Source organism: Acomys minous (genome assembly GCF_964271855.1).
Source record: "Acomys minous genome assembly, chromosome: 12".
Taxonomy (NCBI): Eukaryota; Metazoa; Chordata; class Mammalia; order Rodentia; family Muridae; genus Acomys; species Acomys minous.
In genome coordinates, this window is record NC_140493.1 from 95,950,620 (window position 1) to 95,978,229 (window position 27,610).

Here is a 27,610-nt window from a genome sequence, read left to right on the forward strand (position 1 = left end):
TTTATTTTATTTGGTTTTTCAAGACAGGGTTTCTCTGTGTAGTCTTGGCTATCCTGGACTCGCTTTGTAGACCAGGCTGGCCTTGAACTCACAGCAATCTGCCTGCCTCTGCCTCCCGAGTGCTGGGATTAAAGGTGTGCGCCACCACGCCCGGCTCCTAAATTCCATTCCTTCATCCCAACTGGGGGCTCCAGTCTGGGGGCAGCTGCCTCTGCTACTGGTGTTGTCTCTCACTTCACAGCTCTTCTTCCGAAGGGCTCGGGCTCAGTGTCCCCTTCCAAATTACCCTGGCTTCCTGGGGCTGCTGCTGGAGATCACTGGGCTAAGGGGACACCTGGCACCTTGAGGTCTGGTATGCCTGTTCTGGGTGGAAGGCACTGAGGTATCACAGGGTCCACTCCCCGAGATGCCAACCTGTGCCACATAAGCCAGTCTGTCAGACTGCCTCTAGGACCTGCAAGTCCTCCCGGGTGACTCACAGGTGCGGAGACGAGGGGAGCCCTAAACCCCTAAACTGTCCCCCAGTTAAACTCTGGGATTGCGCAATAGATTAAGGTAATTCACTCAGAAGGATGCCTCCTTAGCCAGGATCCCCAAAGACCCAGGCTGCAAAGGACCCAAAGGCTAGCTGACTTTTGCCTTTCTCACCGACCGCCCATCTGCGGGGAGGGGTTGGGGGAGGGATGCATAAGGAGGCAGGCAGCACAGGAGAGGCTCTGAGCTCTATGACAGCCACTCGGGTCTCTTGAGTTCCCTACTCTGCTGCCTCTCTGCAGGTCACTCACCTCAGAGGATGGGGCCTGCCTGTAGTAACAGGAATCGTGTCTAATTAATTTCTGCCTCTGCCGGCCACGCCAAGATCCCACTTCCAAGACCACCCTCTGCTGTCCAGTATCCCAATTGGCCTCCAGAGAACACACACACACACACACACACACACACACACACACACACACACACACACACACACACACACACACCCCACACCCCCAGCCGGCCCGGCCGCCCGCCCAGTCAAAGGCCTCGAAGTCTCTCATTTCCTCCGGAGCTACTGAGGAGAATTGGCTTCAGGTCTCTTGACCTTCGCACTTGATGTTTCCCTTTTCTCCATGCCTACTTCGGGCTGGGCTGGTCCTGAGCTTCCACCTCCATCCCACAGCTCTCGAGGTGTGTGTGTGGGTTGCCCCCCCCTCCCCCGAGCAGTCCAAGCAAAAATAAATGGAAGTCGGTGGCTGGGTGGGAGATTTCCTCCTCTTTCCCCGTGACAGACTGGCAGCCGCGTGAGGGCGGGCGGGGGCCTGGCGGCCGAATTCTTTGTCTTGGAGGTGCCTCGGCAGGGGTCCGGTGGAGCCGCGCAGAATACACAGGCCGCTGACCGAGAGCTCCTGGAGGGAGTGCACTTCAAAAAGGAACCTCCGGGCAGTTACAGAGGTGGGGTGGGGGTGGCGGTCCCCATCTCAGGTCTGAAGTCCCTGTCAGTCATACACAGCACGCAGGCTTTCCACGTGCCATATCTTTTGCTGCAGGTCCTGGGCCCGGCTGGCTTTCCTTCTCTCGGCCAGGAGACCACCCTTCCTATCCAGGGTGTCCTCCCTCACTAGCTGGTTTCCGAGTCAGAATTACCTTTTCCCGCCATGTGCAGCCTACCCTGAAGTCGGGGGCGGGGGGAGGGGGGACACCTATCAGGAGAGAAGATGTTTCTATGAGGTACTCAAGGCAAGGCAAGGGGGCTCCCTCGCTGCCTGGGCAGGGTCCATTCCAGAGTTGCCACCCGCAGGCAGGAGGAAGAAAATTAAGCTTGTGTTGAAGGAAGGACACCTGGCAAGAGAGACGAAAGGACTCCGGAATCCCCTCCTCTGGGGAACTTTCAAGTGGGGGGAAATCCCCCACGCGGGCCTCTACCCTTTGCGGCGGCAACATGCACCGGCCACTCCCCGCCTCTGGTCCCCTCCTCCTTTACTTCTTCCATCTTTTCCTGTTTGTTTCCTACCCGCTGAACAGCAGCACCTGGGGCTGCCTCGGGCTCTAAGATGCCTGTGAGAGGCACCTGCGTGCGCGCAGCCCTTCCAGGAACAAGCCGTTTTAGCCACACCAGGACAGCTTCCGACGTGTCTCTCAAGCAACCAACATCTCACCCAAAGCCACCAAAAGCCTTTGCCCCACCTTCTGGGCCTAGCACCTGTAGAGAATCTTCAGGCTCTAAACGACCCTAAGAAGAAGCCCTCGAGATTAGCTGTCTCCATACCACAGTGGTGTGTTGGACGCCAGGGAAGGCAACTTCCGGCAATTCGGAAACACTGGTGTTGGACTGTCCAATCCCAAGCTGAGATCTAACCAGCGTTGGTATTCAGCGAGCTCTGGGGAGCCCCCCCCCCCAAGGAAAGTGCAGCAATCAAGTACTCAGCTAAAGGGTACCTAGCAGTTCTTGAGACAAGCGTGGAAGCGCCCCCTCTAGACTATAGCCTCAATAGCTACTCCCCGCTCTGCATTCCCATATAGTGGCCAGCCCCCTCCCAGGTGAATCAGAAACCCGGTCTCAGAACCAACCCTGCTCCTGGTGGTGATGGGGGGGGGCATCTTCTGGGAATGCCCGGCCCCTGGGGGCATTTCTAGGGGTGCTTATCACAGTACCATCTACCAGCTCGACTAGTCTTCAGCAGGTAGGGGATTGCCATGTTGTTCTTTAGCCCTCCTCACGTCTCCCCTTTCCCCTTCTCCCCCTTCTTCTGTCTGGGAGCTCAAGCTCACCCCGCCCCACCCCCACCCCTGTTTTCTGTCTCAGTGTCTCTATCCACTTCTCTCTCTCTCTCTCTCTCTCTCTCTCTCTCTCTGTCTCTCTCTCTCTCCCCTTCCTCCCCTCTTTCATCTCTCCTTCTACCCCCTCCAGCCGTGGATTGGGCTAGGAACTCGCAGAAGCTGTGACAAGCCCAGGCGGCTCTCTCGACCCTTGGTGCCCCCAGGGGCCAGTTCCTTGCTCTCCCTACACAGGCAGAAGCCTCTTGCGGGAGAACAGACCAGCAGGGGCAGTGGCTGTGAGCTGTGGGCACCAGCCGCCAGGATCAAAGGCTAGGAATGTCTGCTCCCCTGTAGGACTTCCCCCCGCCCCCCAATCCTGTCCACCCCTGTCAGCGGGAGAACAGTGTCATCCCAGGTCAGGCAGGTTTGGGTGGGCTCCTTCTCTGCCCGCTTTACACAGCTCCGGGGAGCAGATCCCACCGAGGCTTCCCCACTTCTTCCTCTTTAGGCTTGCGTTCTTGGTTCCAAACCAGGAGCATTTCAAACCGGTAGCTAAGTGGCGGGGTGGGGGGGGGACGGGGGGCGCGACTGTATCCTAACAATCTAGACATAATCTCGGCACTGCTAGACCTGAGACCTAACTTCCAGGTTCTGGGGGAGAATTGAAAAGAAGAGTGCCCCTTCCGGGCCTGGATACTTCCCCTTGTAGGGTGAATCTGGTGTCTGCAGAGAAAACCCTTGAACACCTTCTCATCCTCAGAAGAAGGGCCGGGAATAGGTCAGAAAACCTGGGCATGGAGAGGGAGGATGTTCCTGGATTCCCTCCTCCCCCCCCCGCCTCCCCCCGCCACCCATCACTACTGGCCAGAGCTATACCACGTTTCACTAATTCCCAAATGGTTCCACCCCAAGATCCAACAGAGACCGCAGGTACTGCTGAAGTCCGGCCTGCATGCCCGCAGGAGGAGAAAGTGACCGAGTCCTCCCGCAGGAAATGCAAACGGCAGCTGGTGTCAGTTGCAGGAAACGCAAAGGCTGCAGGAGGTCGCGATACCAATCTGACTCATGACAAAAGACTCAAATGACACTAGCTCCGTCCCCTGGCGCCGCCGGCTGGCAGACCTTCGAGCCACCGCGGACTCTCCCGCGCGCCCCTCGGACACCCTGGAAGCGACCTGCGGCCGGGTGGCGGGGCCGGCAATTCGCGGGCTCGAAAAGGCTGGAGGCTGGGAGGGGTTGCGTTTCCCAAGCCCCTGATCCCAGTCGCGCGATCTGGAAACACCCGCCTTGCTTTCTAGTCTCGATTCCTTACCGGCCCCAAGTCCCAAAGGATCACTGTTCCCCAACACAAATGGGAGCCACCCATCAATGCCCAAGCCGACCCTTTCACCACGTGAATGCCGGGTCAAAGCTCCAGCTCCCTAAACCTGGCTCGCGTGGACTGGGGAGGGGGAGTCCCAGACCAGCAGAAAATCCAGCGTGCCGGGTCCTCCTGAGGCCTCTGTGCGCCCGGGGCGCAGGCTTTGCCCAAGTTTGCCGGGAGATGCCCTTCCCAGAGCCGGAGTTGTGGGCCGGGCGGGAGGGGCGCGTGATTGACAGGCTGAACTACAGACTCATCTCTTACCTTAGGCCGCGGGCGCTGATTGGCTGCTCGCTGACATCCTCAAACCCGGCTGCTCGGCGCTGGGCTCCGGAGGGGGGCGGCTGCGGGTGGAGGTGCGCCTCTGACAAGCCCGAAAGTCATTTCCAACCTCAAGTGGACTTTGTTCCAACTATTGGGGGCGTCGCTCCCCCTCTTCATGATCGCCGGCAAACTTCCTCCTCGGCGCTGCTTCTAATGGAGCCCCACCTGCTTGGGCTGCTACTCGGCCTCCTGCTTAGTGGCACCAGGGTCCTCGCCGGCTACCCAATTTGGTGGTAAGACTTGCCTCTTGTCTGCCTGCGGCCCCGATCTCTCGGCCGCGCCCGGGGACGGTGGGGGGCGCTGGCTGGGTCTGGGCTGCGGCGGGCCTGGAGCTCCTTTCTCCTTGTTTTCCTCTAGCCCCCCCCCCTCCCCAACCATCCACCCCTCCTGGATCTTCTGCTGGTGTTGCCTTCCGAATCCAACTCCTGTTTCTCGGATAATCACCATTTTCCCTGCTACCCGCCGCAGAGGCGGGAGGGCTCTCTCTACCCCCCGAAGGTCCTCTCATTCTTAGTCTTTTACCCTCTCCCACTCCAATCTGGGGGTCTCGAAGACCTTTCGTTTGCTTACAGTTGTATTTCTGTGTTGTCCCTGAGGCCCTCCGGCCACTCCTCTTCTCCATTTTAGGGTCTCCATGGGCAAAATTATCCTGTCCTCCTTCGCCACCCCACCTCTTCGGTGTCTCGGTCAAGAGATTTCCCCCACAATACTCGCTTTTGCCTTCATATTTCAGATCCTAAGGGCTTTGAGGATCCCAATCAGGGGACTTGGGGGGGGAGCGTTTCATCAGATTCTCCCCACTCTGCTCTAGATGAATTTTGAGCCTCTGAAGTGAATATAGAATATAAATCCTAGATGCCATTGCTGATCCGGGTGCAGTTCGTTCCTTGCTTATCCATGTCGGAGAATAGGGGCGCGGGGCTCTTTGGAAATGTAGTTGTTTGGGAGGGGTAGGCTTGTTGTTGTTGTTGTTTTTATTTTTTTATTTTTATTTTTTTTTTGAGCGAATACCCAGTTCTCCATGTCAAATTCGTTGCTTTTGGAAGACCAAGAAGCAAGGAGAAAGGGAGAGGAAAGGGGGAATTCTGTCCCTGAGAAATACGGATACAAAAGGCGTTTTTTAGTAAATAGAGCTGGGAGAGCAGGCAGAGTACTTCGGGGCTGCTGGGTGTATGAGGGGACTCATTGGAAGATAAACAGCCTTCCGGGAGCCCCAGCTCCAGGGATTCCCCTGTTTTCCAAGCTGCTCCCCCTCTGCGGGTTCTACAGGGAAGACACTAAAACCAGTTTTCTAAATTACACCCCAGCTCTCCCAGCCTTCAGCCCCCTGCATTCCGGAAAACTTTAATAAAAGAACCCTCCCCTCCCGGACAGCGGCTAGCTAGCCTAGCGGCCAGGGGGTGGGAGGCAAGGCGGAGGAATTCGGGACCTGTGACTAAGGAGACTGGCCCCTGGGGTGAAAGTTAGAGAGAAGTGTCACCAGGATGAAGTGCTGCCTGCACGTCCCCTTCCTGCCTGCTTACCTGCAAGCCTGCAATGTGAGGCTCAGAGCCCACAAGATACAGGGGCCACACCCCAAGTCTTCTTCCAGCTGTTTTGGAGATACCTGGAGGCCCAGAGGATGTGTGTGTGTGTGTGTGTGTGTGTGTGTGTGTGTGTGTGTGTGTCATGAACCCTAAGCTATAGCCAGGCCAAGGGTCTGTTTAGAGGGTCCAGGAGTTACTCCTTAGGTAATATAACCCAAGGACAGACAATCTTTCTTTCCTGTGGACTTGGGCTGGTCTGAGGCCTCTCCCTGTGAGTGTACAGAGGCTGTGCGTGCTAGGGACAGCCAGGGATTTCCAGGGTGGGGTTCTCCTGTCGCCCTTGTCATCACCCCCTAGAATGCTCTGCCTTCTGGGGAGCCTGGGGATGCATTGCGAGAGATACTTGGAGCCCTAGGGATGACATAGATGAAGGAGGAAAGACTGGGCTTCCTAGTTCTGTGAACTGGAAGAGACCACTTTCCTGGGACAGTGCGTATTGGCGCCCAGGAATGTCTAGATAAGGTCCCCAACCAACAACAAGCAGCATTAGGAAAACCTGGAAGGCTGAGACAGGCCCTAACATAACGCTACACACATGGCCTGTTTCGGGGTCAAGGGGGAACCAGGTGGCTGCTTTGTCTGAGCCATAGGGAGTATGTGTGGGTATTTTAGAGATGGGCTGTTTGTCAGTGCCCGTGGCTGCCTCTGTTTGTGTCCTGTGGTGTGTGTGTGTGTTCTGGGTCTACGACCCTAAGAAGTGTGTCTGTGCACCAGTGTGTCTCTGTGGGTGGGTAGAAGTTGTTAGTGCCTAAGATCCAGGCAACTGTGCGTGTGAAATCTTGCGGTGTGTACCTGGGGGGGGATCCGTGGCCCACAGCGGGGTGTGCTGTGCCTGAGTACAAGTATCAGCAAGTGGCCGGTTCTATGATGTGAGACAAAAGTCTAGAAGTATCTTTGCTTGTGATATTGGACATGTCTGTATGAGTGTTTGGACCTGTGTGTTGCCTGTGCATGTATCTGTGTTTGTCCCCGCAGCACACACGCCACGTCTTCGTGACACTGTAAGGGGGAGGCCCGACAACAAATGTCTTTGTGCATGATATCAGTGTTTATGGCATGACCTGTTTGTGCTTGGAAGCAGGAGGCTGAGCCTTGTCTCTTGATACCTGGGTGAGGGCTGTGTCTAGGCCTGTTTCTGACCTTGTCCCCAAGGGCCAGTGACATTGTTTTGTGCCAGTGGCTATGTGTCTGTGGTCATGTTTGCCCGGACACCTGACTTGTGGCCTGGAAGGGCACCTGAGAGAAGTGCTTAGTGGACATCCATGGCCCGGAGGGAAAAAACGGGCAGGAAGTAGAGAGGTCTCAGAAGGTGGCTGCAGATACAATCGGCCAGAGATCCCAGCTGGGGTGGGGGCAGGGCCTTCCTTGGCACCAGTGTGCCTTGTCTGCTTGAGGACCATGGCCACGGGCCCTCCCTCCTCTGAGGTCCTTTAGTCTTGGAGTGCTGGAATGGGGCATGAATCATCTTCTCAGGGCTGGAACTGGAGAGTGGGTAGGCCTCAAATTCTTGATTCTCCCCTCTGCCCCCAGGCAGGCGGATTCCAGTCCTGTTAGCATTTGAGTCCATCACTGCCTGCCCTCCTTGGCCCACCCAGCTCACACATTCCCCAGGAGGGGACTACAGGGGAAATCGCTTAGCTGGGATTTCTGCCCACAGTACCTGAAGGAAGGATCCCCACTCCCTATAACCTGTCCCTGCTTTGGCCCCAACCCTGAGAGCAGGCAGGTGAGGAAGGGGCTCTTTGAGGGGCCTCTTATTCTAAAGCCTCCTCCCAGCCACGTAGTGGCTGCGTTGGGGCAGAACTAGACAGCAAGCCTGGTTTCTAGAACCCTCCACGTTGGTACCAGTTAGCTCCTGCTGGAGAAATCTGTCCTTCTCTTTCTTGAGGAAAACTATCTTCCTAGGGCCTTGCCCTGTGCCGTCTGTCTTCCACAGGAGATGCCCTGATAAAAGTGGCCTGCTTGGCAGCTCATCTCACATTGTGTGTCTGAGGACCACCGACCCCTCCCCTTTCTGGGCCACTTTTTTCACTTTTTACCAGAGCCATTAGCCAACCCATCCTTACAATTTTAGGGGGGGGGAATGTTTTGCTGAGGACTCCCAAGCCTGTGTTCATTCCCACCAGCCTAGAGCCCATCCCCCACCTAAGGGCTTGCCTTAAGCCCTGCCTCAGTTTCTCCTTGTGTCACATCCTGCCGCCTCTCCCCTGCTCAACGCCCACCCAACAGCCGCGCTCTCAAAGGCTTGGGAACGTGTTCAGTCAAACCCCAGTGAGGGTCAGTAGGCTGGGCCCAGGGAGGCACCTGGAGACTGCGGGGGAGGAAGGCCCCAGGCCAGGTGTTAACATTTGTAACAGGCAGGAATTACAGCTGGCTGGGGCTAGCGCTGGTGAGGAGCTGAGCTGAGCTGGCTGGAGGCTGTTGATCTCACAGACAGACAGACAGACAGATGGGAGATACCAGTTCGGATGGCCAAACTTTAGCAGGGTGGTCGCCCTTCCAGAGTCTGTCTTGCCTTGGGGGATTCGTCTGGGGGAAATGAATGCAGGCCCCTTGAAAATGAGTTCACAGCCCTCCCGCCAGCCCACCCCTACTGTGGGTGGGGCCTCAGGCTCCAAAGGGAGCACAATTGATGGTAGATCTGCCGGCATCCTTCTGATGGCATCACACTGTTGCTAAACTAACAAACAAGCAAACAAACAAAGAAAACGGGTCAAACATTATACTGACACCAGGAAGCTGTGTTCTCAGGAAGAACCTACTGGAATATATAGGGAGGAAGGCTTGAGGGCAGGGACAACACAGCTATCAGGGTAAAGTTGTCCTTTCTTGCCCCCCACCCACCCACCCCCAATTCTCCAAGTGTCTTATTAACAGCCCTGGCACCAAGACGTAAAAGCTGGGTGTGGCCCACTTCTCAACATAGGAGACTCAGAGGTCTTGGGGTCGTAGCTGTCTGACCTTGCAATGAATTCTGGTGGGAGAAGAGGTGACTTGGGAGGCTGCCCCACGGTAGCTGCCCCACTGTAAGCTCAGGGCCCACACTCTTACATTTGAGCTCCTGTTCCACCCCTGATTAAAGAGGCTAGAAGTAGACAGAGGGCCCCAGGTAAGAATCCAGAAGGAACAGACTGGTCCAAGCAAGCTTTTCCCGTCCTGTCATTGGAGAACTCAGTGCTTGCAGTGGGGTACAGCAGGCTGGGCACTGAGAGGGCTATCCATTGGACTACCCCTAAAGCTGCAGAAGAGAAGGGCTTCCCCTACCTCTACCCAGCACCCCTCTTGAAGGCTGCGCCACCAACCGCATGTTCTATTTTTATGTACTCATACTGGGGAGCTGGAGAGGTTCAGCCTGGGAGTGGTGAGACCCATGTGTGAGTTCTGAGCTTACCACCCATTGGCTGTGTGGCCTAGGGTGACTCTGTCCTTTTCTGGGCTTTGTTTCCTTGACTATACAGGGGGGGTGTTTATTCATCTTCTCAGAGTTTGAGGATATGGTAGCACTCCACAGCAGATACTTGGGACCTGCCTGAGAACAGTGCACCCCTTTTTCTCTGTGGCCCCTACCCTACTACTTCCAAGCCTCACATAAAAACTCCATTCCTCTGTCTCCAGGCGGCTGGCATGCACATCTGCATCTCGACCCCCTCCCATGTTATCTGAGGGACCAAGACAAAATGACCTCTCTCAGTCTCAGTCAGTTTCCTCATATGAAAAATAATCATAGTGATATCCTCCACCTTGTGAACAGCAGCGATTGAACGCAATCACTAGTGTGCTGCCCGCCTACAGGAGGGTGCAGTTCAGTGTCTGAACCTCTGTCTGGTCCTGAATCCTGACTTGCCTCTCCCAGGAAATCCCCCAGGTTGGCCCCCAGCCCTTTTATTTCTCCTTGGTCCACAATGCTCGGCTAGTATCTACAGGCTTGTAACTTCCTATAAAAGTTCAGCTTTTTGCTGCCCAGGGAGGGAAGGGTAAGGTGGACAGAGGTGCTGGGGTGCTCCCCACTAATGCTCCTGGCACCCCTCAGTCTTCCAAGCTCTGAAGCCTCTGTCGTTTCCAGCCGGGACATAGAGCAGCTATGTGGGTGTGTGTGTGTGATGGGGTGGTGGCGGGGGGGGGGCACTGGCTGCTGGAACAGCCCCAGCATGAGATGGAGTAGCTTCTGGAGCCGGGGGATGACTCGGAAGGTGATTTATAGACGGAAGGCAGAAAGCTTGGCTCCTGGCAGAAGCCGGCTGCTTAATTACATTCTTTTGGGGGTAGGTGGGTGGGTGGGTGGGTGGGTGGAGGTATGTGGGGCGACAGTAAGGGAGAGACTTCCACCTTGTCCCCTCCGGGGCCTTGGTATCTGTGATGTCCTAGCTCCAAATTGGGTTCTTCTTAGAGAGTGAATCCCCTGTACTGAGTGAGCGCTAGTGCGAGGCCGCTGAGAGGAGGGAGAGGTGGGGAAGAAGTAGGAGGACAGAGTCCCATTGGGGACACTCCCCCCCCCCGCACCCCCTCTCCCTGTCCCATACACAGGCTGATGGAGCCCAGTAGTAGAGTGGGATGCTGGGGAAGGCTCTCTAGGCCTCAAGCCTGCTTCTGCAGGAGAATGGTTAAGCCACCTGGGATGGATCTTTTCTGTGTAGCAAATCTCCACTTCCCCTTAGTACCGGGGCCTATGGGTGCCTGTGAAGAACTTTGAGTTGGCTTCTTGTCCCGTGGCTTGCTGCCCATGGAGGCAAGAGGCCAGGCCTGGTGCTCAGAGGCTGACCCCTAAATCTTTGCGTCTGGCGACCTGTTGTGTGGAGGCATAATTACTGTCATAGGGCTGCAGAGACACTCCTGATAGCATCAGTTTTGTACTAGAGGAAAGAAAGGCCCCATCCCACTGACCTTGCTTAAACTAACTTCTCAGGGAACCCCACGGCTCACCTGGCCGCCCAGTGAAAAGCTCTCCAGAGCTACTTCTGTCTGCTCCTGCTGACCAGTGTGGAGCTTCCCAACACAGTATTGCACTTTCAGCCCCAGATACTGAGCTTCTGGGTCAGGGCTGCACACCCCCCCTCCCCCGAAAGGTATGGAGAAGGGAGGGGTAGGGGTGCCAAGGCCTGCAGCACCTGGCTGCCTGTTTGAGCTTGGTTAGTACAGCTGGCAGAAGTTGGCAGGGGTCAGGATGGGGACAGCAGACAGCTCTCCGGTTCCCCCTGAGGCAGGCCTTCTCAAAATGGCCTCATTAATGCATGTGGAGTGAATTCCAGAAATGTCAGGCACATTCACTCTTCTAAAGGAACGATGGGGACCCAGAAGTGTGCCGTGCTTGGAGACAAGAGGGGTGGTTTCCAGGTAGCAGGCCAGGGGGCCTGAACTGCCAGACATGGTCTTCCTCTTCTGAAGTGATGCTCTGCGCACAGGCCCAGTGGGAGTTTGAGTTGTCTGTGCCTGATGGGAGATTGTGAACCGATTCCATGAACTTTACACACTTGGGCAGCTGTGAGGGGCTGGCTGAGTTGCCAACCTCCCCCATCTCAGTTTTTTCATCTGCCAAATGGGCAACACTGGGCCTTCTCTGCCCCCGGGGCTGCTGGGAGCTCAGGATGTCTCTCCAGAGCTGGTAACTACCATTGCTAGGAGGATGACCAAGAGCCCCACCCCCTACCCAGAGTAGGTGGAAGAGGAGCCCCAGTGGACCCCCAATCTCTGAGCAGAATCTGTGGGGGAGCAGAGCCCTTGCTTGGGTTTAAGACCAAACGACAGTGGGCATGCCCCAGTTTCCGCTCTGGAGGCCCACGGGAGAGCCCGCAGGCCTGATCCTCACTGAGACCTGGGGTAGGAGGTCTTGGTGGAGGTGAGGGGTGTGAGGACAAGGTAGGCAGCTAGAAGGGCTCTTTCGAAGCCTGAGGTCACCAGGAAATCCAAACATCCCCAAGGGGATGCCGGGAAAACCCACAGCAGCCCCACTCCTGTTCCTCAAACTGAGCTGGAGAGACAAGATGAAACTGTTGTGTATCTCGGGGTTGGCAAGGGGGATGGGAGCAACAGGACCCCGTGCCCAGGTCTGTCGGGAGGGTCTTTCTGCCAAACCTGCCCCTGGGCACAGAGTCCCACTTATCTGTCGGAGCCAGCTGGATCAGCAAGGAAAACCAATCTTCCAGTGCCTGCTATGCATGCAAATGGGGGCTCGTGACCATGTGAACCAGCGTGCCGCCTGCCTCCCCTCTGGTTTTGCCACATTTTGTGATGTGGCTTTTTCTGAGGGTGTCATTCTGTTCCTCTGAGACCTCCCGTGATTCCCCACTTCTGGTCTAGACCTCCTTTGTTTTGTTTTGGCCTAGGCCTACCTCTACCACATGCCTTTCCGAAACCCCCGCCCCACTCCTCCCTCAAAACCCAACACCAAATACATGTGAACCTCTGCGCCTGTTCTCCGTCCTCTGTCCTCTCTCTGAGCCGGCGAAGGCAGAAGGACTGTGTCCGCGTAGGTTGGCCACGTCTTATTTCTCACTGCCCAGCACAGGTCCAGCCTGGCTTGGGTCATGCACCTGACAGCCCTGAACTGTGGAGGACCTTCAGTGTCTCTAAGGCAACGGGACCCTTACCTGAGCAGGCTGCTGCTGCTGCTGCTGCTGTTCTAAGTGGTAGGATGTCTCCACTATGTCTGTTTCCTTGGGCTTTGTTGCTTCCTCTCAGCTCAGATTGCAGGGTGGTTTTTTTTTTGGGGGGGGGTTGTTGTTGTTTTGTTTTGTTGTTTTGATTTGTTTTTTTGTTTTTTAATGTGTTGGTCCTTCTTCCAATTTCACCCAGCTCAAGCTATGCATATAAAGTTGCCAGGACGCAGAGGCAGGTGCCTTTGTATGTTGTCTAGTGGTCTATACAGACCTACAAGATAGTCTTCCGAGCACCGGCCGTGCGTGGTGACAGAGGGGTTTGGAACCCTGATCCTTCCTCCTTCTGCCTCCACTCAGACTAGCAAGAGGACTCCCTAGCTGGAAGGAGACGCTCCTTCTCCGTGTAATGCTTTGTTCTCCAAAGGATCATTATGAGGCAAGACCCCACTTGACTTTCAACGCTACTTAGTGGGTGTGGATCCCACTATCTGACTGGGGACAGGCGTCTGTCACTGGAGCCTTCCTGCAGCCGGCCAGGCTGTCCTTCAGTTGGATGGGATGGTCCAGTGTGGTCGTGTAAGCATTTCATTGCCCTCGGACCGAGTAGGGCTAGCTTCAGTCAACCCCTGGACCTCCGTTCTCTTAACTGGAAGGTAGTTAATGGCCCCCAAGGATACGGCCTGCTACCTGTGTCGTCATCCTCGGCGGGTCCCTTTTTCTCCTTGACTTCCTCCTGTGTGGGACAGAAGCAGTCTGTCAGAGTGGTTTGTCTTTGTGTGCTTATGTTGGGGAGAAGCTATATATGTGTAGTGTGTGGTGGTGGTGGCGGGGGGGGGGGGCGAGTATGTTCTCAAGTGTGCATTTGAGTGTGAGGCCAGAGTACGACCTTGGATGCCATTCCCCGGGTGTTCTCTTTAGCTTCTGAAACCGTCTCTCGCGGGACCTTGGGCTCACTGATCAGGCTTGTGAGCCCCTGGAATCTTCCTGCTTCTCCATCCCCAGCTCTAGGATTATGGGCATACCTCCACGCCCAACCTATCCCCATGGGTTCTGAGGAGTGACCTTAGCTCTTTGGATAAACTGTCTTACGCTCCCACCTCAGAATTTATGCCATGTCCTAGCCCTGAGTTGGTGTCTCTGGGCTGTTGACTTTTCACTCGACTTTCACGGCTAAACCTTCAGCATTATTTCCCACTGAGAAGCTAGCATGCTTTCTTTTCTTCTTTCTTTCTTTCTTTTTTGGTTTTGGAGTTTTTTTGGTTTTGTTTTTGTTTTTTTTTTTTGAGACAGGGTTTCTCTGTGTTCGCCATGGCTGTCCTGGTCTCACCTTGTAGACCAGGCTGGCCTTGAACTCACAGCAATCCCCCTGCCTCTGCCTCCCAAGTGCTGGGATTAAAGGCGATGTGCTACCACACCTAGCATCTTTTCTCCTTTCTTATAAACCATGTTTCCTTTCTGCCCTGGCCATTAGGAACCACAGAGTCAGGCTTGGCTCTTGATGCTTACACCTGCACTGACCTTGGGTGGCATACACGTCCTCCCCTTTGCCAGGTCCAGCATTTCCGCGTCCATTCTGCTGCTTATTCGGGAACATTTTGTTTTCCAAGCTCCTTGCAGGCAGACCCCATGCCTGGCGCATCGAGAATTCTCCATGCTTGGTCTCTGTGTAGTGGCTGCTGCTGCTGCTCCATAAATATTTTTTGGTCTTCAGACAGGATGTTGGCTGCCAGCTGTGCTGAATTCTTTTTTGAAAAGAGGCAAGGCGCACAAAAAAAAAATGAAAAAGCAAAATACATTCTGTCAGCATGGTGGCAGTTTGCCTGTAATCCCTGCACTCCAGAGACTGTGGCAGGAGGATTGCAAGTTTGAAACCAGCTTGAGCTAATACAATGAGATCCTGTCTCCACAAAAGAAAGAATGGAGGGAATTGGGCGGGGGGGGGGGTGGAGAAAAAAAAAAAGGCTGTTTCTGAGAAACGGGCTCCGAGCAGACAGTTTAGGGTTGCAAGGAAGTGCAGTTGGTGTCTCCATCGTCTGCTCCCCCCTACATCCGTCCATGTCCATCCGCAGGGATGCTGTTTGCAGGGATGCTACCATGCTGTGCTTTATCTAAATGTGAAGGTGGCATCCCACCTCCTGGGAAATCTGTTTCTCTTTCCTTCAAGACAAAGTCTCAAATACTGTAGCCAAGGATCACCTTGAACTTCTTCTCATCCCCCTGCTTTTACTACCCCAGGACCGAGATTGGCATGCACCGCTATGCCCGGTGTTGTTTGGTGTTGGGGATTGTAGCCAGGGCTTCATGCATGCCAGGCAAGCACTGCGCCCCCTAATTGGGTACTCTGATTCTGCAAAGGCTATGTCTTCCCTTTGCTTAGACCCCATCACGCCTGTTTGTCCTGCCTCCCTCACCTTGTGAGATAGCTGGCATTTATAGGTGATACATGAGCACCCAAGTACCACTTTCCCTCTCTCCAGGCCAGTTGCCTTTATCTCAGAAGCTACTGTAGAACTGCCACGCTGTAAAAGTGCAGGGTGGCGTGAGGATGTTCAGGGTGGCATACGGATGAGAGAGAGACGGGGGCAGGGACATAGACTTAGAATCACACAGGATGGCCTCCCTCAGCCCGGGCTTTCCCATTAGCAAAGCCCTGGGTGAGACCCTGAACCGGCCTGGTCTGATCACCGCTGTGGTAGGAGCCTCACAGGAAGGAGAGGAGACCCATGCATTGTGGTGCCTTTGACCTCAACGCTTGAGAGACCAAGACAGGCAGGTTTCTGTAAGTTCAAGACCAGCCTGGTCTACCCGGCAAGTTTCAGGACAGCCAGGACAAGGAGAAACCCTGTTTCAAAAAGCAAATAAACCCAAAAGCCTAACAAACAAAAATAGAAGCAAAGAAGTGCAGCCTCCCGACCACCTAGCAAGGCCTCGGTTTACCTCTCAAATCCTGCCCTTGGCACCCTAGAGACCACCCCACCCAATCCCTCGACTTCAGCAAAGAGGGCATCCAAATCTACCCTGGGGGCTTCTCCATCTCAGGGGAAGCTTCTGCAGGGTGTGAGAGATTCCAGAACCTTCCAAGGATGGCCATGACTCTGGCATGTCCTTAAAGCTAAAGCAGTGCCCCTGTCTCTTCCAGAGAGTGAGCAACCAGGGAGTGGGACTTAATAATCAGCAAGGAATCAATCCATCCTTCTAGAAGCTCCAGCCTCAGCCTTGTATGCACAAAGGGAACGCCACACACATCACCTTCAACAGCCTTAGAGCCATGGTCATGTCGCCCCACCCCCACCCCTGCATTCTACAGGCCACAAACTGAGGCCCTGAGAGGACCACTTCAGTGTCCAAGGGTTCCTGGCCAGCAGACTCCAGCTCCAGTTCCGATGCTGAAAGCCAGGCCCTCCAGGGTTCACAGCCTCTCCGTTCTAGTAACCCAGCAGCTTCCTTAAGGTGTATCTGCAGACTTAGTGCAAGCCTGAGGCTATTTCTGTTCATGTTACCAGTTTCTAGAGTGAACTCCTTGAAGAACTAAACCTTGGTATTTTTCCCAGGTAGGAGGAGGCTAGTGTTATTTTTAAATGTTTGTATTGGTATATAACACACATACACACAGGCATGCACGCACGCATGCACACACACATGGAAGCACATGGCTCCTGTGCTGTGAGCCGACGTCAGAGATCTCAGTAGAATGTGGAATATTGACATTTGCTAACCAGAGGTGAACTCTTGCCAGGCCAAGGGAGCTGGGCGGGAAGATGGGTCCACATATGTTCTCCTAACACAGAATCCTATAGCCATCCCTGTCCCCTCCTGCCTTGCAGCATGGGCTAGCCTTGGCACGTGAATCCCTTGTTTAGCAGTAGTGCTGGGGACTGTCCCAGCTGTGTTCTCTCTCACCTTCAGGGCCCTCTTTGCTAATCTTGGGCCTCATTTTTCCGCTGTCCAGTTTCAAACGACCCTTCCCTCCTGCTTAGCCAGTTTTGTGGGGTTTTTTTTTTTTAGATGATGTGCTCAGAAGGGCTGTGACGTCATCGGGTGGCACACCTGACTGTAGAGTTCTAAGGCTGAACTTGACCCTGCACCATCCAGTCCCACCCAGCTCCTCCTGACGACCCCCACCCCCCTCCTTCACCAGCTTGCCTTCTAGCCGCCTTTCACTTGCAAGGATTACAGCATACCCTGGGGGAGACAGTCCCCGGCTTCTGTCTCTGTAGCTGGGTGACCTTATTTTCTCTGGGCTTCAACTTTTCCCTCTGTAAAATGGGGATCGTGAGGATTAAAGGATATAACATGTAAGAGACAGACAGGGCCTGGCGTCTACACAGTGAGTAATCTTCCCATTTGCCATCGTTAATCTCGCTGTGTTTTGTTCCTCTCGCTTTGCGTGGCTTCTCTGTGGTCTTGTGCGTGTTCCTACCTTCTCCTGGGGGGTGGGGGAGGGCGGGTAGGGGGTTATGAGGACTCCTGTTCACTTTGCAAAGTGAGGTTGGTACCCTTGCCTCACTGAGGCCTTCCTCTAGCGCCTGCCCCACCTGAGCCACTTCCGGGAGTCCCAGTAGGGCTCCTCCCATCTCCACCCACCCTGCCAAGCAGCGTGGAACACAAGGCATCATCATCTAAGGACCGGTCCTACGTGGAGGGGGACAGTGCCCTGCTGTCAGAGGCTCGGTCTTTCTGCTCTGGGTGTCTTTCTCCTCCCAATGTCCTCCTCCCCAGGAAGGCTGACTGACACTGTCGTTTGTTTCTTGGCTTTCCAGTCACATCTCATGGGCATCTGTCTTATCCTCCCAAAGAGAGGATCTGCTCTTGTGGGTATGAATTCTGCTTGGTGTCTTTGTGACCCAAGTGAGCCTCATATAGCAACCAGAGGGGTGCGGAGCACAGCGCAAGTTGGGGGGGTGGTGGTGGTGGAGGGAGAGGGGTTGGGGAGCACTGTCATTCTGGTGATTGCTGGGCCAGTGACTCAGGATCCCTCCACAGACAATCTGGTGAGGCTTAAGTATTTCCCAAGCACTGGGTAGCATATCCTTTACCCCGGGATCTCAGCAGGGCTCTCAGCCTTGAGCTTCTGGCCTGTGCCTTTTGTGGACAATTATCTCCCAGTGCATTTGAGGAACAGAGCTGTCCATGGGGAGTGGACTGGCAGGCGGTGGGGGGGGGGAGGGGGACGGAGCACGGGCATTGACTGTGATGTCAGGAAAGTTGTGAGGACCCTGCTACACAGGGGCTGAGCTGACAGTGACTGATCATGGGTGGTGTGCAGGTCATTCCAGTACAGCGAAGGGTTGTCCAAGTGCTCAGTACCAGGAAGGAATGCGGGTCATCCTGCTCTAGAGAAAGGGCCACGCTTGGGGAAAGCTATACACCTTGTGATGGCGTGTCCCAATTATCACCTTATTTGAAAACCAAAGTAGGAGTGGTTCAGGGCAGGGTGCCAGTGATTCAGTGAGGACACTGGCCTGACCCTGTGTCCCGGTGTCCTGCTCAGCCCCTGGCTCCTGGGAAGGGGTAGGCAAGTCAGATGTGGTGGCTTCAGGGAGTTTTACTGGGGCTCCTGGGCTGGTCTGTGCAGGTTTTATACGGCGGAGGCACCGGTCATTTCAGTCCTGAGACTGAGTGGTGAATAAGCCTGGCTGGGACTCCTGGGAGGCTGAGTCGTTGTGCACATCTGCCTTTTAGGGAAGAGAGCCTTGGCGTGTCACAGACAAGAAGAGGTGACGTGGCTGGTGGGGTAGCTGCTGTGGATCCTACCTAGACACTACTTGTTCTGCTGAGAACTGGCGAATGAGCATTCTTTTTATTATTTGGTGCGACACACACACACACACACACAGCAAACACATCACCTATGGGATGTCATAACCAGATGAAGCCTTGTGCCTCCCCACACGTTGAGGAACCAGAATAGCTGCATCTGTCTGTCGGCTTCTCCCTCCTCACCCCACCAACATCTCCCTCCCTTCCCACCTCCCCAAGATCTCCCTCCAGATGTAGCTGCCTCCTGAAGTTTGTCTTTTTTTTTTTTTTTTTTTTTTTGACAGAGAGGAAGGCCAGTGTCTCTCACCCAGGCTAGAATTCACTCATTAGGCTAGACCGCCCAGGAAGCACCCCCAAAGATTCTCCTCCCTTGCACTAGCTCCCTCGCACTGGAGTCACCACCACATGGCTGCTGGGGACTGAATTCAGGTCTTCAAGCTTGCCACACTTACTGTTGGGAGCTCTCTGCCCAGGCTCTGCACCTTTCTTCCATGACTTAGATAAAAAGCCACCTGGGTGTGCTGGCACACACCTTTAATCCCAGCCCTGGGGAGGCAGAGGCAGGTGGATCTCTGAGTCGGAGTTTCAGGATTTCCAGGGATACACAGAGAAACCTTGTCTCAAAAACCGACAACAATAACAAAAGATATAAAGTGGCCTCATGTAAGAATGGTCACACTACATTTTTCACTTTGCTTATTTTTAGAATTTAAAAAAAAATAGAGTTAGTTTGTGTGTGTGGTCTTCTGTGATTTTTCTCTTTTCATTATTTTTGAGACAGGGTCTTATGGTATTGCCTTGGCTAGCCTGGAATTCACTATGTAGACCAGGCTGGCCTCAAACTCACAGAGATCTCTAACTCCCAAGCGCTTGGATCAAAGGCGTGGGCCACCCCATCTGCCTATGATCTTTCTGTATTACGTTACTAGATTCCACACTGTCGTTGAGCCTGTCTGTACTCCATTTTCACAGCTGTAGAGTAGCCACTATGTCTGTTCACTTCCTTCCATGGACACACGCACAAACACACACACCCCTCTCTGTGCCTTCAGAGGCCACCAGCTCTCTCTGAAGACACGAGCCCAGGAGTAGAGCTGTAGTTTGCACCTGTTGAATGTTCTTACAAGGATGCCCAACGGTATGTCTCCCAGACAGTAACCCCATCTCCTTTCCACTGTTCTTTTTGCCCATGACCTTCCAAAGTTTCCTCACAATCTAGCTCAGAGCTTCCTTGTCCCAGGCCTCTTCCCGGCTTGGTTTCTGTACCGCTCTTCCCGGCCCCCTCCAGCTCTTCCAAGCGTCATCTGGGTCACAGCACACCAATCCTACACGATCCTGCTGGGAAAGGCTTCTAGGGTCAAACACATTTAGAAATCATCCTTGCTTTTTTGGAATCTCAGTGGCACCAGGTGGCACTGCCAGAGGTGACCCTTCTCTGCATTAGTCTGGTCTGTTTCCCCAAAGCAGCTAGCCCGGGAGCCTTTTGTTTCCTAGGAGATCCTCCTGCCCCTTTCAACTTAAAGTTTTGGTTTTTGTGGCCTTATTTTTCCCCGACTGAGAGGCTGTAATTTTTTTTCAGCTTTTTTTTTGGGGGGGGGAGGGGGTGGCGAGGAGACACCCTACATGAAATGAATGAACTCAGGCCCAGAGGGTCTTGACATGAATGAATGAGGTAAGCGTGTTGGGGTGAATGAAACCAGCAGTAAAAGAAGCAATTGGCTTGTTGCTCTGTGGTCCAGCTGGGTCTCTCTTGTCCTGCGAGGAGTCAGAAGCTATGGACACTTGAGGCTGTTTGGCCAGCATCCAACCCTGCCTACAAGTGTTTCTGCAAGCCTTCCTCCAACACCCACGTGGGATGAATCACTCACATTAAGCCTCCTGTCGCTTGTTTTGGGGTATCTGTTTCATAGGGAGGCCGGGAGCCCTTGTAAGGGCAGAGGCTCTGTTCCTTTGCACCCTGCCCCCGGGTTCTCAAGAGTGCCCGCTTGCTCCCTGGCTGGTGGGGTGAATGCACTCAGAGGAGGTCCCCTGTTTGCCTTTCCAAGGGGCTGGAGGGCACCCTCTGGAGTCAGATCAGATGTGTCCCCAATTTACCTGCCAGTCTCTACCTCAGCTTGGGGACCAGGCGGCTTTAACCCTCCTCTTTCCACCCATCACTACGCCACTGACTCCAGGAGGAGGCTTATGTTCTATACCATTGAGACAGGGTCTCACTTTGTAGCTCTGGCTGGTCTGGAACTCAGTGTGTAGACCAGGCTAGCCTCAGAATGTTGGCTGCCTCCTGACTCTGCCTCCCAAGTACAGGGAGTACAGCTTTGTTCTACCACCCTGGAGTTGTTTGTTGGAGTTTTATCTGTTTGTTTGCATCAAGTCAGGGTCTCACATGGCCTCAGCTGGCCTGGGGCTCGCTGTAGAGTGGAGGATAAACGTCTGGTCTTCCGGCCTTGGTCTCCAAATTCTAGCATCACAGGACCACGCTGAGTTTATGTGATGGGAGAGACAGGGCTTGGGGCTTTATGTGCGTGAAGCAAGAACTGAGCTCGGACTAACAACCCTAGACTGTTAGTTAGCTAGCTAGTTAGTTAGCTAGTTAGTTTGTTTGCTTTGAGACAGGGGCTCACTGTGTAGCTCTGCCTAATGACTGTGTAGATATAAGGCTCTCCTCCTCGAGCTTGTGATGACTTTCCTGCCGCAGCCTTCCGGATGCTGGGATTCCAGGTGTGCACTACCATGCATGACACTGTTGGGGTTTCCTGGTTGGGTTTTTCTTTGGGGGGGGGGGTCAGTGGAGGGAACAAACACACAGGCAAGCAAGGAGGAAGTTGGGAGGCCTGAGGGTACCCAGTACTTTTCATGGCCGACTAAGTATACTGAGCCAAAGAGCTCTTTGACACGGTGTGGCTAATGTGCTCTGCGCTGTAGCAATGTCCTAGAGCGGAGGGCTCACGGAGCATGGCTAACCGCTGCCGTGGTCCTCAGCCTCCGGCACAGGGCTGTGTGTGCTGGGAGATGCTTGCACACAGAACACTAGGGCCACTTTCCCCAAGGGTTAGCGTTCCAGAAGGTCAGACAGCAGGGGATGAGGATGCTGGCAACCAGATCCTCACTCTGGGTCACATACCACGGAATCTCTCACTTGGCCTTGAAGTCAGGCAAGCTTCTCAGACCTTACCGTCCCCTACTTATAAGGGGACCCCCACAAGCTGCAGAGAAGCTGCTCCTTCCCTTGGCACTGGCCAGCCTTCGTTCTAGGCCTGTCTTTGCTCTGTCTTCCCAACAGCCGGGAGCATGGGGGCCTTGCAGAGAGGCTGAGGCGAAGGGCCGGTGTGACACGCGCGGATGCCCGGGGTGGGGTGGGGGGAGGGGGGTGGGGCTGTTCACCAAGGGGCAGAGAATGCTGGGGGTTTCAATCCAGACAATGGCTGTAGTCCCCTCGGCAAGGAGGGCAGAACGCAGAGTGGTCCAGGGGGCTGGAGGCATGGGAGTAAGATTGCTAGCGGGTGTTCCAGAGGGCAACGATGTCATTGGGCTAACGGAGCCAGAGAATCTGGTGGAGGGAGGCTGAGATCTAAGGAAGGAATTCAACGCAATTCCTAAAGCACTGGTCTGCGGAGAGCGTGGCGGAGAGTGTGAGGGGCATGGGACAGGGAAATGGTGGGGTACAGTGGTACAAGATAACAAATGGTAACAAGGTGGTCTGAATTCCCCCAGAGATATGGAAGAAACCTGTTCAGCACCGATCCCTCAGCCTCATGGGATATGTGATCAGGCTGGACCCAAGAGTGGCCAGGTTCCTGCCAATCTCCTTCTTGCAGATTCACAGATGGTCCCCACGTTGCTCCCTACGGGATCTGAGCTCGGCCTCTGGCCTTCAGCCTCTGCCTCTGGCTTCCCTTGCCCCTTTGTACTGGTGTCCTGCTTATGTCTCTATGTCTGAGGCTCCTTTCTTCTTAGAGCAGAAAAATCCGCACAGAGCACCCTCTCTTATCTCTTCCTTCCTGGCCGTGGTCCCGCCCACTGGTGATACCCTGGTCCCGCCCACTGGTGATACCCTGGTCCCGCCCACTGGTGATACCCTGGTCCCGCCCACTGGTGATACCCTGGTCCCGCCCACTGGTGATACCCCGGTCCCGCCCACTGGTGATACCCTGGTCCCGCCCACTGGTGATACCCTGGTCCCGCCCACTGGTGATACCCTGACCGCATTTATTCTGCACCCACTGTGTGTAACACATCAAGGGTTGGGCTTGGTTGAAATGAATAACAGATTTTTAAAACAACAGTATCAACAGTTTAGGTGTGATGGTACATACCTGCAATCCCAGCATCTGGGAGCCTTAGGTAGAGTAGTTTCCATAAATTAGAGGGCAGCCTGGTCTGAAGAGTGAGTTCCAGGCCAGCTGGAGCTACACAGTGAGACCCTATCTCAAGAGAATATAATATAAAATATATACCAACCTCCCTATGGGTTTTGCATCTCATCCTGCCCCATGCCACCCTTCTGTGGGTCTCCTCAGCTCTGCCTGGAAGCTGCCTGTGTCCTGGCTACTGTCCTTTAGTCCCTGTGTGCATAGCCTTGTGATTAGATCACACAGTCCTACAGGTGAGGGGCTTATGATGCCGTTGGGTTAGTGTGGGACACACATTGGGTGCAGCATAAGTGACAACATGGCAGCCATGGAGGAGGAGAACTCAGATCATTTGGGGCCTCTGCTTTTTCAGTGCAACAGCCTGAACCTCTTGGAGTTTTTTGAAAGAATGATCCTGAATTAAGAGGTTCTGGGAAACAGCTTTGCCACCTCAAAGGTTCTCCGCCCCCCTGAGAACACCATATCTGCACTGTAGGTCCTGAGAACCTACATCTTCTGGGCTTGACATCTTGGAAGAGGCCTGGTCACTTGGGATTCCCTATGGTTCTTTGAACCCATGTGTCTCATCTTTCTGATTCTAGGACAGAGATCTCTTGTCCCCTGCGGACGCCTGGGACATGGCCCTGCTTTGATACAGAGACAGACATAAATGTCAGGGGTAGACGATCCATGCCAACACTCAATGAGGCCCCAGTGTGAGTCCAGTGACACACTGTTGAGACCTTGTCCCAGTAAATGTCTCTTCTTGCTTTCTTAGCAACCTCAGTACCACCACCATCACCAGCTGCATGACCCCAGACACATCACTTAGGACCTGTGTCATCACCTGTCAAATGGGGATAATAACGTCGTTGGGTTCTTTGGCAAATTAAAGGCTGTATTTCACGTAAAGTACTTTACATGGTACCTGGCACAGAATCAGGGCTCAATAAATGCTGGCCTTTACAAATAATAATAACCATTGTGAGTGCCCTGGAAGTAGTTTCCCTCACCCCCTTACACCAGAGCTCAGGAAATTATTTCCTCATGGCCTTATTAACTGCTGTCTCCCCAGATAAGTGCACCCTGTATTGTCTTATTCACCACTGAGTCTGCACCTGTAAAACCATTTCCCTTTATTTCATTTATAGCCGTTTCCACAAAGACGGCCCCATTACCTCATTTCTCCCTGTTTTGTGGGCTCCTCCTGTCTGTGGCCACTCAGGGCTAGAGTGACTCCTGAGGGAGCCTTCGCCACTGGTCCGCGTTGACAGCTGCACACATGCTGAACACAAAGTGCCTTGTAGAAAAATAATCTACAATCTGTCCAAGCTTTGTGGTCCAGGCCTGTGAACCCACCTATTCAAGAGACTGAGGCAGGAGGATAGAAAGTTCAAGATGCTCACACACCTTTCATCCCATCACTGAAGCAGAGGCAGAGGCAGAGGCAGAGGCAGAGGCAGAGGCTGGTGAGTCTCTGTGAGTTCAAGGCCAGCCTCACCTACATTTTAAGTTTTAGATCAGCCAAGACTATACAGTGACACCCTGTCTCACCAAAGGGGGTAAAAAAAAAAAAAAAGAAAGAAAGCTCAAGGTGGGGGCCCCAGAACTGAGCAGGACTCTATCTATACATCCGTGTCTATACAATAGGTGAAGACCTAAGGATGTGCAGCCTTGTAGTTGAGTACTTGCCAAGCAATGTGAGGTCTTGGGTTTAAGCCCCAGTATGGAAAGGGGACAAAAAAAATCTGTAATTAGAATTCCTTGATATTAATATGTGTGTTGGGGCTGTGGGGGGAGGGGCGGTGGTGGTAGAAATACAACAAACCAAGACTGTACAGGCAGAAATGCTGGGCCGTGTGGCCTTCTGGAGTGACAAGGTTGGGCCCAGGGAGAGGAAATGGGTGAGCAGGGTAGGCTCAGCGTGCAGACAGCATCCCCCCCCCCCCAATATGTGAAAGAACTCAGAAAGCTGTGGATCCCTATGGAGGGGGGGGCAAGCCTTGAGACCTTGAACCCCAGTACTGCTTGCTGGTGGGCACCCAACAGTACTTTGTCTGTAAAGCTCACGGCAAAGCTTGGACATCTGTGCGGAGAAATCAGGGAAAAGGGAACCCTAACAACAGGGGAAGACAGATGCAAGGAGGAATGCAGAGTGGGCAGGGGGTGGGGGTCCCCCAACCGTGCCTGAGACGAGGTTTCTTTTGAAAGTGTTTTTTCATGGTGACCCTTCCTTTTTGAATGGATGTTAGTTAGCAAGCGGTTAGTAGCTCTTCAACTCCGAGCTTGGAGGCGCCCCGGTGATTTATACCTGGCCTATGCAGATGAGGGACTTGCCCAAACAGTTTTCATTCGGCGGCGCTGCTGATCAAAAAACAGTTTGGCTGCTGCGGCTGTCAAGATGGAGGCTTGAGAAAGAAACCTGGAGAGCTAGGATGAGGACAACACCAAGGGCTTGGGGGGTGGGGAGGGCGGGGGAAAAGGGGGGCTGACTCTGGGTACCAGGAAAGGATGTGTGGCCTGGGGCGGAGCTGATAGGACCCAGCGGTAGAGCCCCAAGAGTGGCCCCAGTCGTCTTCGGCTCCTGGATTGCTCCTTGAAATGCAGGGAGGACCCCCACTGAGCACCCAGACCCCTCACATCCTGCAGACGAGATGGAGCAGTTATCTTTACTGTGAATTCCGTGTGTGTGGCCAGCGTTGAGACTCAGCGGCCCTTCTCTGAGTGCTGGAATACCTAGTGGGGTCCTATTTGGGTCTGCAGGCAGCTAGGAGTGTGGAGTGGTCACTCACCAACGCAGAGAAGAAAGGCCAGCTCCAGTGGAGGAACTGGTGAATGCGATGGTGTGGGTGCGGGGCAGGGGGTGCGAAGGAAGGTGTTGAGGCTCGCTCCGGGGAATGGGCCCGGGAGGGAGGAGCAGGCATCGCTTTGAACTTGCGCGCAGCCTCCAGAAAGGAGGGCGGGGGAAGTCCAGGTGCCGGCCCGGCTGCTTTCACCTGCGGATCCTTGGCGCTGTGGGGGACTGAGGCGCAAGGAAGACCTCCTGGGAATGCGGTGGAAATACCCACCTTGAAAGGCACGGAGCGGGAACGTAGCCCTGAGCGCCGGGTGTGGCGCGGCTCCCGCCCCCATCCCTACCCGCCACCCGCTGCAGCTCGCGCACCTGCTGCTGCTGCCAGGCAGGTGCTGATTCCAGGGCCCTGTGGGTGATGCTCCCAGCAACTGGGCCATCGGGGTTCCATCCCTGCACAGGTTCCATCTAGAAGTCCCTATCTAGAAGTTTCTATTGTTCTTCAAAGTTTTATTATGAAAATCGCTAATGAGGACAGTGGAGCTTGCTTACAGGTTTGAGGCTGGGCAGAGCATGCTACAAGACCTTGGTTTTCTTCACCACTGTCCTGGGATGGAGAGCCAGGAGGATTTTTAGGTAGTCCCAGGCCAGCATACTTCTACATGATGAAAAGTAGAAAAAAATAATACAAGGGACAAACGCTTACACACCTCCTAGCAAGGCCATTTTTTAATGCTTTAAACATTACTTTTCGCCCTTTTTTTCTGAACAACTGCAAAGTAAATTCTAGGGACTGGAGTGGTGGAGCACACCTTTAATCCCAGCACTCCGGAGACAGAGGCAGGTGGATTGCTGTGAGTTCAAGGCCAGCCTGGTCTACAAAGCGAGTCCAGGACAGCCAAGGCTACACAGAGAAACCCTGTCTCGAGGGGAAAAAAAATTCTGTTCATCATACACTCTTGAGATTCCCATAAGGCATCGCGCTGCTTAACAAAACTAAGAAGGATTCCCGGAGATTTGGGTCTCCTAGCTTCCTTCTCTGCCTTTACCCTAAGGGTTTTTTCAACCCGGGCTCTAGTCACTTGTTTTCTCTTGTCTTCATTTTGACCTCAAAAGTAATTCTCCTCACACCCAATGCACTTTTCAAAATGGCATTGGCTCTTCAGAGAGCTATGGCCTGTAATCTTTCATCACGTGACCCAGTCTCAGATTGTCTGCCCACCTCTGTACAGTCACAAGGCGTGTCCCTCTGTCTCTCCTCATTTTCTTCACAGCTGAGGGTTGGTTACCTCATAGGTCAAACGTGGTGAACTTTATATAGGATGGGTACCCCACATTGCACCATCTCTTACCCTCCTCTTGTCCTATTTCTCTGGAGGTGTTTAATAGTATCTCAGCCCCCTTCCCAGATGAGCTGGTCCAGCGGCTTAGCACTGGAGTCCGTGTGTCTGGCTTTGGCAAATCTGCCTCTGGTAAGCTGCTTCAATGTCTCTCTCACCTGCCTTCCTGGCCTCAGCGGCCAAGTGGGCAGTGATCATCCTTGGCCCTACATGGTGTTGGGGGGGTATGGAAAATGGTGTGTCCTCGAGGCTCTGGTTCCAGCAGATCCAAATGGCTGGGTCTGAAATGCAGAGAGAGGTAACCTGGGTCTCGGTCAGCAGCTCCAGGCTGCTCCTGGAGTTGGTAATTCTTGTGGATTTTAACTGTACCCACCAACACCTGTATTCTCTCAACAGCTAGCACGGCGCTGGCTCAGGGTAGTTGTCCCTGAAATGAGGACGTACACCAGGCTGGTGGCCCTCATGGAGCCCCCAGAGAGATGGTGTGGAGTGAGCTTCTAGCCAATAACTCAGCTTCCTGCATTTGAAGACTTAGATAAAGAATTCCCAGGCTGCATTGCAGCTGCGGGGGTGGGGGTGGGGCGAAACCCAGAGAACCAGCAGGGTGGCCTCTGCCCTCGGCTTGTCATGGTCGCAGCTTGAGTGATTGGGTGGGGGAAGTCAGTGGGAGCCACTGAGTCCAGTCCAGGGAGGCCCTCCCAGGGGTCCTGGGCCCACTGGAAAGTCAACTGTCCACTTAGTAGCTGCTAGTGAGTGAGAGAATATGTCCTC

At 54.1% G+C, this 27,610-nt stretch overlaps 2 protein-coding genes across 2 annotated transcripts in view; one reads left to right on the forward strand and one right to left on the reverse strand.

Annotated features, from left to right (window-relative positions):
* The window catches only part of GOSR2 (golgi SNAP receptor complex member 2), a 221,969-nt gene that overhangs the window by 90,402 nt on the left and 103,957 nt on the right, over positions 1 to 27,610 (reverse strand). The gene's annotated exons all lie outside the window — the stretch shown is intronic.
* The window catches only part of WNT3 (Wnt family member 3), a 43,461-nt gene continuing 20,219 nt past the window's right edge, over positions 4,369 to 27,610 (forward strand). Inside the window, exon 1 of the mRNA XM_084750569.1 lies at positions 4,369 to 4,653. Within this exon, the coding sequence (XP_084606695.1) occupies positions 4,574 to 4,653 (80 nt within the window). The 5' untranslated portion in view covers positions 4,369 to 4,573. The remainder of the gene's footprint in view (positions 4,654 to 27,610) is intronic.